The 18,342-nt window shown below is 67.5% G+C and overlaps 3 protein-coding genes across 3 annotated transcripts in view; 2 read left to right on the top strand and 1 right to left on the bottom strand.

Moving 5' to 3' along the window:
- RYR1 (ryanodine receptor 1) overlaps window positions 1-1,727 on the top strand; it is a 66,161-nt gene extending 64,434 nt beyond the window's left edge. Inside the window, 5 exon segments of the mRNA XM_075021120.1 lie at window positions 516-672; window positions 759-823; window positions 906-1,006; window positions 1,096-1,147; window positions 1,510-1,727. Of these exon segments, the coding sequence (XP_074877221.1) occupies window positions 516-672; window positions 759-823; window positions 906-1,006; window positions 1,096-1,147; window positions 1,510-1,605 (471 nt within the window). The 3' untranslated portion in view covers window positions 1,606-1,727.
- Window positions 1,728-1,797: 70 nt separating this feature from the next.
- MAP4K1 (mitogen-activated protein kinase kinase kinase kinase 1) lies at window positions 1,798-14,447 on the bottom strand. The gene is given in 34 exon segments (XM_075021128.1): window positions 1,798-2,074; window positions 2,170-2,225; window positions 2,435-2,505; window positions 2,867-2,956; window positions 3,414-3,482; window positions 4,205-4,382; window positions 5,924-6,027; window positions 6,118-6,176; window positions 6,440-6,545; window positions 6,624-6,684; window positions 6,766-6,842; window positions 7,227-7,311; window positions 7,396-7,434; window positions 7,515-7,591; window positions 7,739-7,765; window positions 7,768-7,912; window positions 8,156-8,198; window positions 8,288-8,311; window positions 8,465-8,509; window positions 8,716-8,774; window positions 9,230-9,288; window positions 9,516-9,594; window positions 9,962-10,078; window positions 10,891-10,972; window positions 11,067-11,129; window positions 11,221-11,352; window positions 11,459-11,531; window positions 11,949-11,991; window positions 12,090-12,137; window positions 12,223-12,278; window positions 12,484-12,548; window positions 12,785-12,875; window positions 13,792-13,849; window positions 14,330-14,447. Coding segments are annotated over 34 exon segments (2,550 nt in total). The 5' UTR covers window positions 14,429-14,447; the 3' UTR covers window positions 1,798-2,004.
- Window positions 14,448-16,347: 1,900 nt separating this feature from the next.
- On the top strand, window positions 16,348-18,319 carry EIF3K (eukaryotic translation initiation factor 3 subunit K). The gene is made up of 8 exons (XM_075019671.1): window positions 16,348-16,531; window positions 16,858-16,956; window positions 17,047-17,167; window positions 17,477-17,551; window positions 17,674-17,740; window positions 17,828-17,905; window positions 17,994-18,119; window positions 18,216-18,319. Exons 1-8 carry the CDS (start codon window positions 16,473-16,475, stop codon window positions 18,245-18,247), a joined length of 657 nt encoding a protein of 218 aa, XP_074875772.1. The 5' UTR covers window positions 16,348-16,472; the 3' UTR covers window positions 18,248-18,319.
- Window positions 18,320-18,342: the final 23 nt, after the last annotated feature.

Here is an 18,342-nt window from a genome sequence, read left to right as displayed (position 1 = left end):
ATCCATGGAATGGTCCTAGGAGGGGTCCTGGGAGCATCTATGGGGTCCCTGGGGTGGTTGTAGGGGGTCTCTGAGGAGTCCGGCAGGGCTCTGGGGGTCCTGGAGGTCCCTGGGGGGGTGTCCTGAGGGGTCCCGGGGGGGGCAGGGTCATCCAAGGGGTCCCTGGGATGGTCCTAGGGGGTCCCGAGGGGTCTCCAGAGGGTGTCTTTGGAGAAGCTGGGGGGTCTCTGGGCTGGTCCAGGGGGGGCCTGGGGGTGTCCTAGGAGTGAAGCTGTGGTCCCTGGGGGCGTCCAGGAGGTCCCTTGGGGGTCAGCGGGTGTCCAGGGGGTCCCTGGGTGGGTCTGGAGTGGGCCTGGGGGGCCCGGGGGGGTCCAGAGCGTTGCTGGGGGGGGGGGGCTGGGATGGTCCTGGGAAGTGCTGGGGGGTTCCTAGAAGGGTTTGGGGGCAACCTGGGGGGGGGCAGCTGCGGTTCTCGGGGGGTCCCTGACCCCCCCCCCCCGTGCCCCCCCCTGCAGTGCTACCTGTTCCACATGTACGTGGGAGTTCGGGCCGGGGGGGGCATCGGGGACGAGATCGAGGACCCGGCGGGGGACGACTACGAGCTGTACCGCGTCGTCTTCGACATCACCTTCTTCTTCTTCGTCATCGTCATCCTCCTGGCCATCATCCAGGGTAGGGACCACCCCCCCCGGGGCTGGGGCGGGGGGCGATGGCGAGCCTATGGTGGGGGGTCTCCACCCTGCTGACCCCCCCCCCAGGTCTGATCATCGATGCTTTTGGGGAGCTGCGGGACCAGCAGGAGCAGGTGAAGGAGGACATGGAGGTGAGTGACCCCCCCCCGGGTCTGGTGTGGGGAGGGGGCGGCTGGTCCCTGACCCCCCCCCCCGCCCCCAATCCCTCCCCAGACAAAATGTTTCATCTGCGGCATCGGGAGCGACTATTTCGACACGACCCCCCACGGCTTCGAGACCCACACGCTGGAGGAGCACAACCTGGCCAACTACATGTGAGGGACCGAGGGGGGGGCACCTGGGGGGGGGACAGGGGGTCCCCAGCCCCCCCAACCCCCCACTGACTGCTGCTCCCCCCGCCCAGGTTCTTCCTGATGTATCTGATCAATAAGGATGAGACGGAGCACACGGGGCAGGTGAGACCCCCCCCACACCCGGGATGTGGTGGGGGGGTCACATAGGGTTGGGGGGGGGGTCTCAGTAGCCAAGGGGGGGTTTGTATGGGTCAGGGGGGGCTTTCACTGGGCTTGTGCAGGAGCTGGGGGTGCAGGGGGGCTGCATGGGGAGGGGGCTTGTATGGGGAGGGGGGGGATCTCCATGGGGCATGGGGGGGCTTTGCGGGGGGGGGCTTATGTGTGGGATATGGGGAGGGCATTGGATATGGGGGGGGATCATCCACCAGCGGTGGGAGGAGGGGGCTGTGGGGTGGGGAGGGGGCTGTGCCAGGTGTGGGGGGGTTCCCCCTGCCCTGACCCCCCCCAACACGCCCCCCCCCCAGGAGTCCTATGTCTGGAAGATGTACCAGGAGCGCTGCTGGGATTTCTTCCCCGCCGGTGACTGCTTCCGCAAGCAGTACGAGGATCAGCTGGGGTGACCCCCCCCCCGGGACCCCCCCGGGGACCCCCCAGCACCCCCAGCTCCCCCCTCTAAGTGCCTTGTCCGCCGGGGGGGGGCCGCTTGACTCTGCTGTCAATAAACCCTGGAGAGTGTCGCTGCCCCCCTGCCTTCTTTTTGCCATCCCCCCCCCCCATCAGACACCCCCCCCAACACAGCGATTTTAGGGGCTCTTCAGGGTTTTTTTGGGCGTGCAAATTATTACAAATGTCAGCAAAAGGAGGGAGATGCTGGGGGGGATGAGGTACAGCCCCCCCCCACCATGGGTGCTGGTCTGGCTGGGGGGGGCCCAGCTCAGCCTCCCTGCCCTCGCCGCCCAGGCTGGTGGGGGTCCCCCCCCCCTATCCCCGTGGGGTCTCCCCCATTCTGGGGGGGGGGGTCACGCCTGGATGTAGAGGTTGCTGTAAGCGTTGGCCTCGTCGGTGGGGCGCGTCTCCAGGACCAGGGTGCTGGGGGGGGAGATGGGGGGGGGGGAGATGAGGGGGGGGTCAGGGTGGGGTGGGGGTGCCCCCCAGAACCCCCCCCGGACCCCTCCAGTTTGTACCTGCGTGAGCTGAGCAGGCGGAAGGTCCAGCGCTGGTCCCGCAGCTCCTCGATCAGCTGGGGGGGGGGGGGTGAGAGTGGGGGGGGGGGGTCCCCAAATATGGGGGGAGTCCCCAGGGATGCGAGGGGTCCCCTGCACCCCCGGGGATCAGGAGTGTCCAGGGTCGGGGGGGGGGGAAGTGTTTCTGCCCCCCCCCCCCCAGGGTTTGGGGCCCCAGGCATTGGGGCTATGGGGGGTTTTATGGGGGGGTTGGGGGGGGGCTTACCTGCGCGGAGCCCACCTGCCGCACCTGCACCCCGTGGCGCCAGAAGGCCTGGACGCAGCCGCGGACCAGTGCTGGCGGGGGGGGGGGTGGGAATCAGAGCCAGGCACCCCCCCGCACGCCCAGCACCCCTCTCGCACCCACAAGACCCCAGCACCCCCCCAGCACCCCCTGATCCCCCCCAAGTTCCCCCCCAGCACCTTCCTGTATCCCTTGACCCCCCCAGCACCCCCTGACCAACCCCCCCAGCACCCCCAGTTCCCCCACCACCACTCCCTGACCCCACCAATTCCCCCCAGCACCCCCTGACCCCCCCAGCACCCCTTTGACCCCCCATTCCCTCCCAGTACCCCCCATTTCCCCCCACCACCCCCATTTCCACCAGCACCCCCCCGACCCCCCTCCCCGGCCCCCCTCACCCCCCCCCGCACCCACCCACAGCCTCCACGGCCACATCAAAGGGGATTTCGGGGGCCACCAGCCCCTGGGCTGGGGCTCCCTGCAGCGTCACCAGCTTCACGCTCCCTGGGGGGGGGACACACACACGGGTCAGACCCCCCCACCCTGGGACCCCCTCGGCCCCCACTTTGGGGGACCCCCAGCCCTGCCAGGGCATCCCTGTCCCATCGTCTTGCCTCCTCCGTGGATGGACGGACGGACGGGCGGGCGGAAGGATGGACAGACAGACGGACGGACAGATGGAGGGATGGACGGACGGACAGACGGATGGACGCGTGGATGGACGGATGCATGGGTGGAAGGATGGACGGATGGAAAGATGGATGGATGGATGGATGGATGGATGGATGGATGGATGGACAGACAGACAGACAGGCATGCGGGGATGGATGGTGGATAGATGGACAGACAGACATCCCCCTGGATGGATGGGGGGGGGGGGGTGGATGACGGACAGACGGATGGACAGGCGGGCAGACAGACGGACGAATCCGGGGATGGACGGACGGACAGACGGACTCACGGTCCAGCAGGACCAGCACGGTCTCGCTGTCCAGCTGCGTCACCTGCACGGGGCCAGGGCAGGAGGGCTCTGCGGGGTGGGGGGCAGCAGTGAGGGGGGGGGTCTCGACCCCTCTCTGCACCCCCCAACCTGGGTAAGGGACCCCCCCCAAATCCTCCCAGGCTGCAGATAGACCCTTCTCGGCAGAATACGGGACCCCCAACACCCCCCAGGCTTGGCACAGGACCCCCCAACTCCCCTCTAGGTCCCCTCAATGGCATAGGGGACCCCCAACCCCCAGGGATCCCCAAACCAGGGGCCCCCAGACTGAGCACAAGGATCCCAAATCCCCCAGGTCACCCCAAATCCCCCTGGGACCCTCAAATCCCCCACAATGCCCAGACAGAGCACAGCGACCCCCAAACCCCCCAGCTCTCCCCAAATACCCCAAGGACCCCAAAACCCCCCAGGACCCCCCAACTCCCACAGGGACCCTCAAATCCCCCAGGATGCCCAGACAGAGCACAGGGACCCCAAATCCCCCAGGGACCCCCAAACCCCCCAGGTCCCCCCAAATCCCTAGGGACCCCAAATCCCCCAGGGACCCTCAAATCCCCCAGGACCCCCAGACAGATTACAGGGACCACAAACCCCCCAGGTCCCCCCCAAATCCCCCAGGGACCCCCAAATCCCCCAGGGACCCCCAAATGCCCCAGGGACCCCAAATCCCCCTGGCTGCCCAGCCAGAGCACAGGAGCCCCAGCTCCCCAGGCCCCCCCAAGCCCCCTCCGGACCCCCCCAGCCCGGCTCACCGGAGCCAGTGTGGGCGAACCAGGAGGTGAGGGAGTTGAGGTTGATGGTGTGGAAGAGGACGGGGTGGGCGGGCGAGGGGCCGGGGCTGACCCCGATGCAGACGCTGGGGAACTCCTCCCCGGGGGTCACCAGCAGCTCGAACACCCGCAGCGGCGACGGCAGCGGGAAGTCAAAGTGCTGGGGACGTGGAGAAGCGCCATGGGGACGTGGAGAACCACCATGGGGACATGGGGACGTGGAGAACCACCATGGGGATGTGGGGACACGGGGACACAGGGACATGGAGAACCACCATGGAGACATGGGGACGTGGAGAACAACCACGGGGATGTGGGGACATGGGGAACCATCATGGTGACATAGGGACATGGGACACAGGGACATGGAGAACCACCATGGGGTATATGGAGAACCACCATGGGGACATGGGGACATGGAGAGCCACCATGGGGACGTGGGGACGTGGAGAACTACCATGGGGACGTGGGGACATGGAGAACAACCATGGGGATGTGGGGACATGGGGACATGGGGAACCATCATGGTGACATAGGGACATGGGACACAGGGACATGGAGAACTACCATGGGGACATGGGGACATGGAGAGCCACCATGGGGATGTGGGGACATGGGGACACAGGGACATGGAGAACCACCATGGGGACACGGGGATGTGGAGAACTACCATGGGGACGTGGGGACATGGAGAACAACCATGGGGATGTGGGGACATGGGGAACCATCATGGTGACATAGGGACATGGGACACAGGGACATGGAGAACCACCATGGGGACATGGGGACATGGAGAGCCACCATGGGGATGTGGGGACATGGGGACACAGGGACGTGGAGAACCACCATGGGGACATGGGGATGTGGAGAATCACTGTGGGGACATGGGGACGTGGAGAACTACCATGGGGACGTGGGGACATGGGGAACTATCATGGTGACATAGGGACATGGGACACAGGGACATGGAGAACCACCATGGGGTATATGGAGAACCACCATGGGGACATGGGGATGTGGAGAATCACTGTGGGGACACGGGGACGTGGAGAACTACCATGGGGACGTGGGGACATGGAGAACAACCATGGGGATGTGGGGACATGGGGAACCATCATGGTGACATAGGGACATGGGACACAGGGACATGGAGAACCACCATGGGGACATGGGGACATGGAGAGCCACCATGGGGATGTGGGGACATGGGGACACAGGGACGTGGAGAACCACCATGGGACATGGGGATGTGGAGAATCACTGTGGGGACATGGGGACGTGGAGAACTACCATGGGGACGTGGGGACATGGGGAACTATCATGGTGACATAGGGACATGGGACACAGGGACATGGAGAACCACCATGGGGTATATGGAGAACCACCATGGGGACATGGGGATGTGGAGAATCACTGTGGGGACACGGGGACGTGGAGAACTACCATGGGACGTGGGGACATGGGGACGTGGGGAACCATCATGGTGACATAGGGACATGGGACACAGGGACATGGAGAACCACCATGGGGTACATGGGGACGTGAGGACACGGGGACCCACCGCGGGGACACGAGGATGTGGGGGCATGGTGACCCAGGACAAGGGGACACAGGAACATGGGGGCTGTTGGTGACATGGGCTGGGGGTCGGGGGGGCTGTTGGGGACAGGGTGGGGATCCAGGGGGGGTCGGGGTTCCCACCTTGACCAGCATGAACTTCTGCAGGGGCTGGTACCACTGCAGCAGCACCACGCCAGCATCCAGCGCCCCGCACAGGTAGTGACACCCCGTCTGCTCGTTCCTGGCTGGGGACACCCGGAGGACCCCGTCAGACACCCCCCTGAGCCCCCACTGTGTTCCCCTCCCCCCAGAACCCCCCCGGCCCCCCCACGCACCCACACAGCAGGTCCGGCAGCCCTTGGTGTCGGGGATCTTGATGGAGGTGACGTTCTTCCTGGGGGGGGAGACGGGGACACAATGGGGACCCCTGGGGTGCAGCCGGACCCCGGGGTGTCCCCCCCCACCCCAGCCCCTCACATGTCCCCCAGGCTCAGCCAGAGCTGGGGGGTCCCCATGTCCAGGTAGGGGGGTGATGGGGGTCCCTGGGTTGGATGGGGGGGGGGAGTTGGGGTCCCCCCATTATCTGGGCAGCAATGTCAGGGGACCCCCATCACCTGGGCAGCAGGACTGGGGGTCTGGGTGCCCCCCGCCCCGTACCTGGGCAGCAGGCGGTGGGGGGAGATGTGCACCCCCGGGCGCTGGTCCCTCTTGCTCTGCTCGTAGAGCCCCAGCAGGTTGTGGGAGTAGAGCTGGGGGGTCTTCCCTGGAGGGGGGACAACACAGGGGGGGTCAGCGAGGGTCTGGGGGTCCGCAGCCCCCCCCCCCAGATCCCCACACTCACCCGAGACGGACATGAGGACGTTGCCGATGGAGTAGACCCAGGAGGTGCGGCTGTGGTAGAGCTGAGGGGGGGGACGTCAGGGGGGCTGGGACCCCCCCCGGACTCCCCAGGCCCCCCCCCATCCGCGGCCCCCCAGACCTACCAGCTCCAGCGTGGCCTCAGGCTCGTTCTGGTTCAGGATGAAGATCCCCTCCTCTGCTCCCAGGATGAGGTGGGGGTCTGGGGGGGGGGCATGGGGTCAGGGGCCATGTCCATGTCCCCCCCCCTCGGCCTCCCTCACTCCAATATGCCCCCAGGTCCCGAGGCACCCCAGTATCCCTGATGCACCCCAATGTCCCCGGTGACCCCATCCCATGTCCCCAATGCCCCCCACAATGTCCCTAGTGCCCCCCCAAAATCCCCAGTACCCCCCAATGCCCCCACCCCACATCCCCAATGCCCCCCCGATGTCCTTACTGCACCCCCCCCAGTGTCCCCAATGCCCCCCCGTGTCCCCAATGACCCCCCGATGTCCCTGGTGCACCCCACATCCCCAATGCACCCCATGATGTCCCCGAGGTGTCCCAATGCCCCCCCCCACCTCTCCCCCCCCCCCAAACCCACCGTGGGTGGTGGGATGCGTCCAGGTGGTGGTGGCCGTCACTCGCAGGGGACACCCATCGAACACCTTCCGGAAAAGGGACCCCTCCTGGGGGGCCGGGGGGGTGAGGGGGGGGCAGGTATTGGGGTACACCCCCCCCCCACCAGCCCCCTCCCCAACCCTGACACTCACGTGTGGTCTGGGGGTGGCCCCCCCGTTGTCCGCAGGGACCTGGAGGGGGGATAGAGAGGTCACGGGGGTCGGTGACAAAAGGGGGGGGGACACACAGTATTATGGGGGGGGGAGCTCACCGCTCTCCGGTTCTTCTCCGTCTTGGGGGGCAGCAGGGGGGGGTCCTCACTGCAGGGCCCCGACCAGAGCACGGGGTCTGGGGGGGGACGACACAGCGGGGTCAGGGGATGTCCCATGTCCCCAGTGTGTCCCCCCCACCTCCGGGACCCCAGATCCCCCCCCCCCAGCCTGCGCCCCCCCACCTGCCCCCCATTCCCACGCCCCTACTCCATCCCCATCCTACCTGAGCTGGCGGCCAGTGGCCCCCCCCGGGTGGGGGCCGGGGGGCAGAGCCCCCCGCGGGGCCGCTGGCGCATCGTACCAGGGCCGGGGGGGGCGGCTGCTCCAGGAGGGGTCCCCGGGCCCGCGGGCGGGGGTCTTCGGGGGGGCCCTCGGCCGAGCTTGTCCGGAATTTGGGCTGCCAAGGTTGGAGGGGGGGGGGACAGGGGATGGGGAAACAAGGGGTCAGATGGGGGGCACGGGGGGGGCAGCGGGGGGGGGCACCCCCTCCTCAGCATGGTGCAGTTGGGCTGGGGATCCCAGTTTGGGACTGGTGTCTCCCCCCCTCACTCCCAGTTTGGGACTGGGAGCCCCCAGCCCCACCCTGAGGGTCCCCAACTGGTGTGGGGGTCCCCCGGCCATTGGAGGGGGGGGCAATTACCTTGGGTGGCAGCGGGGGGGGCACATCGTGGGGCAGCGTGGTACTAGGGACAGAGCGCAGTGTCAGCGGGGGGGGGGGGGAACAGGGGTGGTCCCCAATTTGGGGGGGGGGTGTGGGGACAGGGGACAGTACCTGTTGGGGTCACCACGGCTGGGACTGTTGGGGGGGGGGGGGGAGAGAGGAGGAGGGTGAGATGGGGATACACGGCGGGGGGGGGCACGGGGGACCCCCACCCTGCTGAGTGGGGACGATGCCCAGGGGACGGGATGGGGGTGCAGGGTGACATGGGGGGGGGACGGTGTCACCCACATGTCGACGTCGTCGTAGTCGTCGTCGTCATCGGAGGTGTCGTCCCTGCGAGCAGGTGGGCATGAGGCCATGGCCCCCCCCCTTGCCTGTCCCCCCCCCCAGTGTACCCTCTGTGTCCCCCCACACGATCCAATGTCCCCTCCGTGTCCCCCCCCATCCCCTCTCACCGTGTGTGCCCCTCGAATCCCGTGCCCCCCTTGTCCCCCCCCAGTAGCCCCCCACTCCCCATGTCCCCCCCCGTCCCCTCTCACCGTGCGCTGCCCTCGGACCCCCCCACTCTCCTGCCACAGCCGGGCTTTGCCGAGGACACCTGGGGGAGACAGTTGAGGGGGGGGGACTGCAAACAGGGGAACCCCCCCCGGCCCCTCCTGCAGGACCAAGACCCCCCTAGAAGACCCCAGACACCCCCAAACCCCTTGGTTCCCCCCAGGGGACCTCCAGCCCCACCTCATTCCCCCCTGGGTCCCCACAGAGCCCCCCCCAGAATACTCAGGGCTCCCCAGGGACCCCCAGAGTCCCCCCTCCCAACTCTCAGGGCTCCCCAGGGACTCCCAACCCTTCCAGAGCCCCCCCAGAATTCCCAGGGACCCCCAGAGCCCCCCCAGAATCCCCAGGGACCCCCAACCCTTCCAGAACCCCCCCAGAACTCCCAGGGCTCCCCAGGGACCCCCAGAGTCCCCCCCCAGCACCCCCAGGGCTTCCCAAGGACCCCCAACCACTCCAGAGCCCCCCCCAGCCCCCAATGTGGGTGGGGGTCCCACGTACCGGGTGCACGGGGGGGTTGCCCTCCTTCCTCCAGCATTGGCCCCCGCCGAGGGGTTGCACTGTGGGGACAGGGTGACAGCATGGGGACATGGGGGGGGACATGGGGGGGACATGGGGGGGACAGGGGGGACAGGGGATGGGGGGGGGCACAAGGGATGGATGGGGGAGGGCACAGGGGTAGGGGTTATGGGGGCACAGGGGATATGGGGGGCACAGGGGGTGTGGGGGCACAGGGGACGTGGGGACACGGGGGGGACACTCTTGGGGGTGGGGGGGACACACTCACAGTGGGGGCCGGGGTCACAGCGGCCGGGGGGCAGCGGCCGGTGAGTGGAGTGGATCCGGCGGGGCACAGGGGGGGGCAGCTGTGAGATCGAGGGGTCACAGGTGCCCCCAGTGCCCCCCAGTCCCCCCAGTCCCTCCCCAGTGCTCCCAGTCCATCCCAGTCCTTCTGCCCCCCCCCCAGTGCCCCCCAGTGCCTCTGCCCATTGCCCCAGACCCCCCCAGTCCAGCCCCCATAAGACACCCAGTGCTCCCAGTCCCCCCCAGCCCAGTGACCCCCGTGCCCCCCAGCAACACCCAGTCCCCTCCAGTCCCCCCAGTCCCCCCCACGTCCCCTGCATCCCTCACTCCAGTGGCCCCAGTGCCCCCCCCAGTCCCTCCCAGCACTTCCAGTTCTCCCCAGTGACCCCACTCATCCCCCCCAGTGCCCCCCAGTGCCCCCAGTCCCACCTCGGGCTCCTCCTCCTCGGGGTCGCAGCCCCCCAGGAGCCGCTCGGGGTCCCGGAGCTTTTCCAGTAGCTCCAGGGTGAGGGTCCGGCTCAGCCCCGGCTGGGCCACAAACTGGTGCTGGGGGACGGGGAGAGGGGACGTGGGGACGGGGTGAGGATGAAGATGAGGATGGGGATGGGACAGGAACGGGGATGGGACCGGGATGAGGATGAGGATGAGGATAAGGAAGAGAGGGAGGATGGGGACAGGGATGGGATGGGGAGGAGAATGAGGATGAGGATGGGGACACGGACAGGATGGGGATGAGGATGATGAGGATGAGGATGGGGACGGGGGGGGATGAGGATGATGAGGATGGGGATGGGGACAGGATGGGATGGGGATGAGGATGGTGAGGATGAGGATGGGGATGGGGACGGGATGGGATGGGGATGAGAATGATGGGGATGGGGATGAAGACAGGGATGGGTTGGGGATGAGGATGGGGACAGGGATGGGAGGGGGATGAAGGTCATGAGGATGAGGATGAGGATGGGGATGGGATGAGGATGGGGACGGGATGGGGACAGGGACGGGATGGGGATGAAGATGATGAGAATGGGGACAGGATGGGGACAGGGATGGGTTGGGGATGAGGATGATGGGGATGAGGATGATGAGGAAGAGGATGGAGACAGGACAAGGACAGGATGGGAACAGGGATGGGACAGGGATGAAGATGAGGATGGGGATGGGATGGGGATGGGATGGGGATGAGGAGCAGGGATGCATTTAGGGAGAGGGACATGGGGACAGGAGGGGGACAAGGCTGGACGACAGGGGGCAGGGCTGGCACCAGGGACAGGGACAGGACAGGGAGCGGGGTGGGTGGGGGGAGTCGTCCCCCCCAGCCTGGTTTGGGGGTCCTGGGGGGGTCCGGGGGGGCTCACGCTGAGCATCTTGGCGGCGCTGGGCCGTTTCTTGGGGTTCTTGGTGAGGGTCACCTTGATGAAGTTGTGGAAGGAGGGGGACCTGGGCGGGGGGGGGGCGACACGGTGAGGGCTGAGGGAACCCGCTCCACCCTGCCGGGGGGGGGGGTCCGACCCCCCCCAGCCCCCCCACTCACCACTTGGCCTTGTCCTTCAGTTTGGGGGGCTGGTACCCGCTCTTGGACATCAGGAACAGCACCCTGGGGTGGGGGGAGAGGGGCATGTCAGGGGGACCCCTCCCCACCCCTGGGTGCCAGGGGAGGGGGGGGTTGTGGGGGGGTCCCCGCTCACCGCAGGGGGTGCACGTCGAACATGGGGGGCTGCAGCTCGGCCAGCTCCACGGCGGTGATGCCCACCGACCAGACGTCGCAGAGCTCGTTGTACCCCCCCTTCAGCTCCACCGCCGCCACCTCGGGGGCCATCCTGGGGGTGGGGGGGGGGCACGGGGAGGAGGGGTTGGGGGGCAGTGTGGAACTGACCCCCACCACCACCCAGGACCCCCCCCCGCCTCCCCGGACCCCCCCCTCACCAGTACGGGGTGCCGATGAAGGACATCCGACGGGCGAAGGTTGCGCTGATCTGCGCCGCGATCCCGAAGTCGGCTGGGGGGGGGCGGGGGGCAGGGGGGTGTATGAGGGATGGGGGGTCCCGCAGACCCCCCTCCAGGACCTAGAGACCCCCCACCAGCCCCCCCCGGAGGGGAGAGGACCCAGGCGTCCAGGCTCCAGCCCCCCCTCATCCCATTGCTCCCCCAGGCATCCAAGGGCCCCCCCCCCGACACCCAGCTGCCGCCAGCACCCCCGGCCCCCGCACCCCCGGCCCCCCCTTTACCCCCCCAATTCCTTATTGCCCCCCCAGTCCCCCCTTTACCCCTCAATCCCCCACTGCGCCCATCGCTCCCAGCCCCCCATAGCCCCCCAATTCCTTATTGCCCCCCCAGCCCCCCATAGCCCCCAAATTCTCCATTGCCCCCCCCATAGCCCCCCCCAATTCCCCACCGTCCCCCCCCCAGAACTCACCCAGTTTCACCTCCCCGCTGTCATTGATGAGGATATTGGCTCCCTGCAGTGACGGGATGGGGTCAGCGCGTCCCCCCCCAGCCCCCCCAATGTGTGACACCCCCCTCCCAACGTCTGTGCCCCCCCCTTGTCCCCCCCTACCTTGATATCCCGGTGGATCTTGCCCTGGGAGTGCAGGTAGGAGAGCCCCTGCGAGGATGAGGATGGGGGTCAGCCCTGGGGGGGGGGTTGACCCGGGGGGGCTCCTGGGGGGGCCGGGGGGGGGGCCACTCACCTCCAGGGTCTCCCTGCAGACATAAGCGATCTGCAGCTCCGAGAGGGGTCCCGTCACTGTGGGGAGGGGGGCTCAGCGGGGGGACCCAGGCATCCAGGACACCCCCCCCCCCAAGAATGGGGGAACCCCAAACTGGGGGGTCTCAGCCCAAAAGTAGAGGGGCCGGACGCTTGGGTCTACAGCTGGCTGATGGAGGGGGGGGTGCCCGGACTCGTGTGTCGTCCCCCCGCCCCGGCGTGCCTCGGTTTCCCCCCCCCGTACCGTGGTAGATGTCCTGCAGAGACCCCCCCCCGCACAGCTCCATGCAGATCCACAGCTTGTTGCACCTGCACGGGGGAGAAGGGGTTAACGGGGTGCTTGGGGGGGGGGAATTGGGGTACGGGGGGGGGATTGGGGGGGCACCAGGGAAACACAGAGGGTGTTTGGGGGGGGGCAATGGGGGTTTAGAGGAGGGAGGTTGATGGGATTTGGGGGGAATTTGAGGGGTTTGGGGGGTTGGGGGGGATTTGGGAGGGTGGGGGGGATTTGGGGGGGCTCCGGGGGGGGTTTTGGGGACCCTCACCAGCTGTAGCTGCCGAAGTAGGCGATGATGTTGGGGTGCTGGCAGGAGCGGACCATCAGGATCTCCTGCTGCAGCGTGGCGCGGTCGTCGTCTGGGGGGGGGCAGAGGCTTGTGTAGGGGGCGGGGGGGACACCCCAGGGGTCCCGGGGGGATCCCGAGGGGTATTGGGGGGTTCTGGGCTGTTCTGGGGGGTCCCGAGGGGTATTGGGGAGTCCTGGGGGGGTGTCAGGGGGATCCCGAGGGGTATTGGGGGGTCCTGGGGGGTCCTGAGGGATATTGGGGGGGTTCTGGGGAGTCGCAGGGGGGTCCCGAGGGGTATTGGGGGGGTCCTGGGGGTATCCCAGGGGGTCCCGAGGGGTATTGGGGGGTCCTGAGGGGGTCTTGGAGGGATCCCGGGGTCCTGAGGGGTATTGGGGGGGTCCTGGGAGGGTCCTGGAGCATCCCAGGAGGATCCCGAGGGGTATTGGGGGGTCCTGGGGGGTCCTGAGGGATATTGGGGGGGTTCTGGGGAGTCCCAGGGGGGTCCCTAGGGGTATTGGGGGGGTCCTGGGGGTATCCCAGGGGGTCCCGAGGGATATTGGCGGGTCCTGAGGGGGTCCTGGAGGGATCCCGGGGTCCTGAGGGGTATTGGGGGGGTCCTGGGAGGGTCCTGGAGCATCCCAGGAGGATCCCGAGGGGTATTGGGGGGTCCTGGGGGGTCCTGAGGGATATTGGGGGGGTTCTGGGGAGTCCCAGGGGGGTCCCTAGGGGTATTGGGGGGGTCCTGGGGGTATCCCAGGGGGTCCCGAGGGGTATTGCGGGGGTCCTGGGGGGATCCCAGGGGGTATCTGGGGTATTGGGGGGGGGTGGTCCCAGGGGGTATCTGGGGTATTGGGGGGGTATTAAGGGGCCGCAGGGGGTAATGGGGGGGTTGCAAAGAGTATTTGGGGTATTGAGGATCTCAGGGGGTCTCGGGGTCCCCCAGACACCGGGGTCCCCACCGCGGGGGGGGGGGGGGGTCCCCTCACCTGCCTCCATCTTGACAACCTTGATGGCGGCCAGCTCGCCCGAGGCTTTGCTGCGGGCCTGGGGAGGGGGGGGACAGCGGATCAAGGCCTCCCAGTGCCCCCCAGTGCCCCCCAGTTCCCCCAGTGCCGGATGTGTCAGGGCCTCATGTCCCCGGTAGTGGCGGTGAAGGGGGGGGGTCCCCTGGGGCTGCGGGTACCAGCAGGAAGGACCAGGGTGGGGAACTGGGAGCACTGGGGGGGAACTGGGAGCATAGCGGGGGGGGGGGGGGCTGAGAGCATGGGGGGGTGCTGAGAGCATTGGGGGGAATTGGAAGCACTGGGGGGGAACTGGGGGTCCCTTTGCAGGCAGGGGGGCACCTCTCACCACCCCCCCACACACCCCAAGGACCCCGGTGGGTGGCTGGGCATGCCGGGGTCCCCCATACCCCAGGGCCAATATTTTTTTTGGGGGGGGGGGTCACAGGGGTCACCCACCCCCAACCCCCAAACCCCAGACCCATAATTATTTTTTTTTTGGGGGGGGGGGGGTCCCCATCACCTTATAGACCTCCCCGTAGGTGCCGCCGCCCAGGCGCTGCAGAACCTCGAAATCTTCCTGGGGGTCCCGGGTGGAGATGCGAAGGTGATGGGGGTCCATGTCGGCGGGCCCCCCCCCCCCCCACACCACCACCACCCCAAAAACCCGTCGGCACACACCCCCACCCCCCCCGCCCACCGGTACGAGGCCGAGCGGCGGGAGGTGGCGGGAGGTGGCGGGTGTCCCCCCCACACACACACCCCCACCCCCCTCGCCGGCCCCCCCAGAAGGCACCGCGGCGGAAGGGGAAACTGAGGCACGGCCCACTGGGGACACAGGCATCCGGGTGCTGCCCCACCCCCCCCCCGCCCTGGTTTCGGGGACGGTGGGGGCACCGGTTTGAGACCAGCGGGGTTCCCCCCCCCCCAGTCTGGGCCCAGTTCAGCCTCACGCTGTGCCCAGTGCGATCCCGGTGTCACCCCAGTATCATCCCAGTAGCTAAAAGGCTGGTTTGGCCTCAGTGTGGCCCATCTGCCCCCCCGTCCCCCCCCGTCCCCGCTCCCCAGTGTACCCCACTGCGTCCCAGTGCCTCCCCCCAGCCTGACCCCAGTACGGCCCAGTTCATCCCAGTGTGACCCCCCCTCTCCACCCCCAGTATGGCCCAGTGCATCCCAGTGTGACCCCCCCTCTCCACCCCCAGTATGGCCCAGTGCATCCCAGTGTGACCCCCCCTCTCCACCCCCAGTATGGCCCAGTGCATCCCAGTGTGACCCCCCCTCTCCACCCCCAGTATGGCCCAGTGCATCCCAGTGTGACCCCCCCCATACCCAATAGGACCCAGTCCCTCCCAGTGTAATCCCCCCCTCCACTCCCAGTATGGCCTAGTTCATCCCAGTGTGACCCCCCCTCTCCACCCCCAGTTCGGCCCAGTCCATCCCAGTGTGACCCCCCTCTCCAGCCCCAATAGGCCCCAGTTCATGCCAGTGTGACCCCCCCCATACCCAATAGGACCCAGTCCCTCCCAGTGTAATCCCCCCCTCCACTCCCAGTATGGCCTAGTTCATCCCAGTGTGACCCCCCCTCTCCACTCCCAGTATGGCCCAGTTCATCCCAGTGTAACCCCCCCTCCACCCCCAGTATGGCCCAGTGCATCCCAGTGTGACCCCCCTCTCCAGCCCCAATAGGCCCCAGTTCATGCCAGTGTGACCCCCCCCATACCCAATAGGGCCCAGTTCATCCCAGTGTGACCCCCCCTCCACTCCCAGTATGGCCTAGTTCATCCCAGTATGACCCCCCTCTCCACCTCCAGTACAGCCCAGTTCATCCCAGTGTGACCCCCCCTCCGTGCCCAGTATGGCCCAGTTCATTCCAGTGTGATCGCTCCCTCCACCCCCAGTATGGCCCAGTTCATTCCAGTGTGATCCCCCCCTCCACTCCCAGTATGGCCCAGTGCATCCCAGTGTAACCCCCCCTCAGCCCAGTCCATCCCAGTATGATCCCCCCCTCCACCCCCAGTATGGCCCAGTTCATCCCAGTGTGACCCCCCTCTCCAGCCCCAATAGGCCCCAGTTCATGCCAGTGTGACCCCCCCCATACCCAATAGGGCCCAGTTCATCCCAGTGTGACCCCCCCTCTCCACTCCCAGTATGGCCCAGTTCATCCCAGTGTGACCCCCCCTCCGTGCCCAGTATGGCCGAGTTCATTCCAGTGTGATTGCTCCCTCCACCCCCAGTATGGCCCAGTTCATCCCAGTATGATCCCCCCCCTCCACTCCCAGTTCGGCCCAGTCCATCCCAGTGTGACACCCCCCGCACTGACACCCCCCCCCCAGTGTGGCCCCAGTTTGGCCCAGTCAGACCGGGCCGACACCCCCCGCCTGTACTGGGAAGAGGCGCTGTGGGCGTGGCCCGCTGGACCTCGATGGGCGTGGTCCAGGGCTGTTGGGCGGGGCCTGTGTGTGTGGGCGGGGCCATTGGGGTAGAACACGCGTCCGCCTCGCCCTGCTCTCCGTTCCTTCTGCGCCTGCGCACCGTCCCTTCACCCTCCCCCTCGTCGAGTCCTCCACCGTCCCGTCGTGCCCGGCGATCGCCCGCGCCGGAAACGGAAGTTACCCCGACCGCCTGAAGCCGGTACCACCCTTCCGCTTCCGACGAGACCGTGGATCATGGCGCTTTTCGAGCAGATGCGGGCTAACGTGGGCAAACTGCTGCGGGGCATCGACCGGTACCGGCGGGGCGGGGACGGCAGGGGGAAGCCCCTGGGGTGGGGGGTGGACGGGGGGTATCGAGCGGGGACGATGGGGTGGGGGGGGTGGACCGGGCCCCGGGGCCGGTTTCTGGCCCGGTAATGGCGGCTCATGGGCCGGTAATGGCGGGGGAACCGGAGGGAGGATATGGAGGGGGTTGGGGGTAACCTGGAGCGCTGAGGGGATCCCGGGAACGGTGTGTTGGGGTCGGCGGGGCTCGGTACCGGGCTGAGGGTGGTCCGCGGGACGGTAACGAGGTGGGGGGCGGGTTTCCCGGTGGGGTGCGGCCGTCCCTTCCCCGCAGGTACAACCCCGAGAACCTGGCCACGCTGGAGCGTTACGTGGAGACGCAGGCCAAGGAGAACGCCTACGACCTGGAGGCCAACCTGGCCGTGCTGAAGCTGTGAGTGGGGCCGGGGGGACGGGGGAGGGGGTCCTGGGGAGGGGGGGGGGAACACGCCACGTCACCAATCCCCTTTCCCCCCCCCAACAGGTACCAGTTCAACCCCGCCTTCTTCCAGACCACCGTCACCGCCCAAATCCTGCTGAAGGCCCTGACCAACCTCCCGCACACCGACTTCACCCTCTGCAAGTGCATGATCGACCAGGCCCATGTATCCCCACTCCACAGCCAGGGGGGGTCCTGAACCCACCCCGCCCCAGCCCCTGAACTCCCCCTGCCTCTGGCCCTTGAACCTCTCCCCCCACCCTGGTCCCCAAACTCCCCCCTGAGGCCCCTCCGCTCCTCCCTGGTGGGGGGGGTTCACCCCATGGGACCCCTCACCATCTGGCTGTTGACGTGGAGAGATTAATTTAGGGACTTGGCGGGGGGGGGCTGATTTGGGGGAGCAGCTGCAGAGGTGGGTGGGCTGCAGCTCTGGGCCCCTCTCCCCACATTTTCCTTGACCCCCCCCCGGCCACAGCAGGAGGAAAGGCCCATCAGGCAGATCCTCTACCTGGGGGAGCTGCTGGAGACCTGCCACTTCCAGTCCTTCTGGGTGAGTCTTGCTCAGGCTGGGGGGCACCCCAAATCTAGGAGGAGTCAGGGCACTTCCCAGCTCTCATTATCTTCCCCCCCCCCCGCTGGGGATGTTAACAATGCCCTCCCTGCCTTCTGCAGCAAGCTCTGGATGAGAACATGGAGCTGCTGGATGGGATCACTGGCTTCGAGGACTCCGTGAGGAAATGTGAGGGGGTTTGGGGGGGTCCTGGGGGGCACAAGGTGGAGGGGAGTTGGGGGGGGCCAACGGCTGACGTGGGGTCTTCTTCCGCAGTCATCTGCCACGTGGTGGGAATCACCTACCAGCACATCGACCGCTGGCTGCTGGCTGAGATGTTGGGGGACCTCTCAGGTAAGGGGGTGACTGGAGGGTTTGGGAAGGGGGCCGGGGGGATGGGATGGGGACTGAAGCCCCCCCCCATATCCCCCTCCTATTCCAGAGGCTCAGCTGAAGGTTTGGATGAGCAAATACGGGTGGACGGAACCGGAGCCCGGGCGGATCTTCATCTGCAACCAGGAGGAGAGCATCAAACCCAAGAACATCGTGGAGAAGATCGACTTCGACAGTGGGTGTTGGGGAACGAGGAGACACACACACCCCCCACCCCCCCCACCTTGGGGAGACCCCTGACACCCCCCTCACTCTCTTCTTTCTCCCGCAGGTGTCTCCAGCATCATGGCGTCCTCCCTCTGAACCCCTCATTTTTGCTGTGGTCATCCCCCCTCCATTTAACTTTGGGCTCTGCCAGTAAAGGAGAAGCCTCCAGGGAGTTGTCGTCCATTTGGGGG

This window comes from Buteo buteo, chromosome Z, assembly GCF_964188355.1.
Source record: "Buteo buteo chromosome Z, bButBut1.hap1.1, whole genome shotgun sequence".
NCBI lineage: Eukaryota > Metazoa > Chordata > Aves > Accipitriformes > Accipitridae > Buteo > Buteo buteo.
This window is presented reverse-complemented; position numbering and strand designations above follow the sequence as displayed.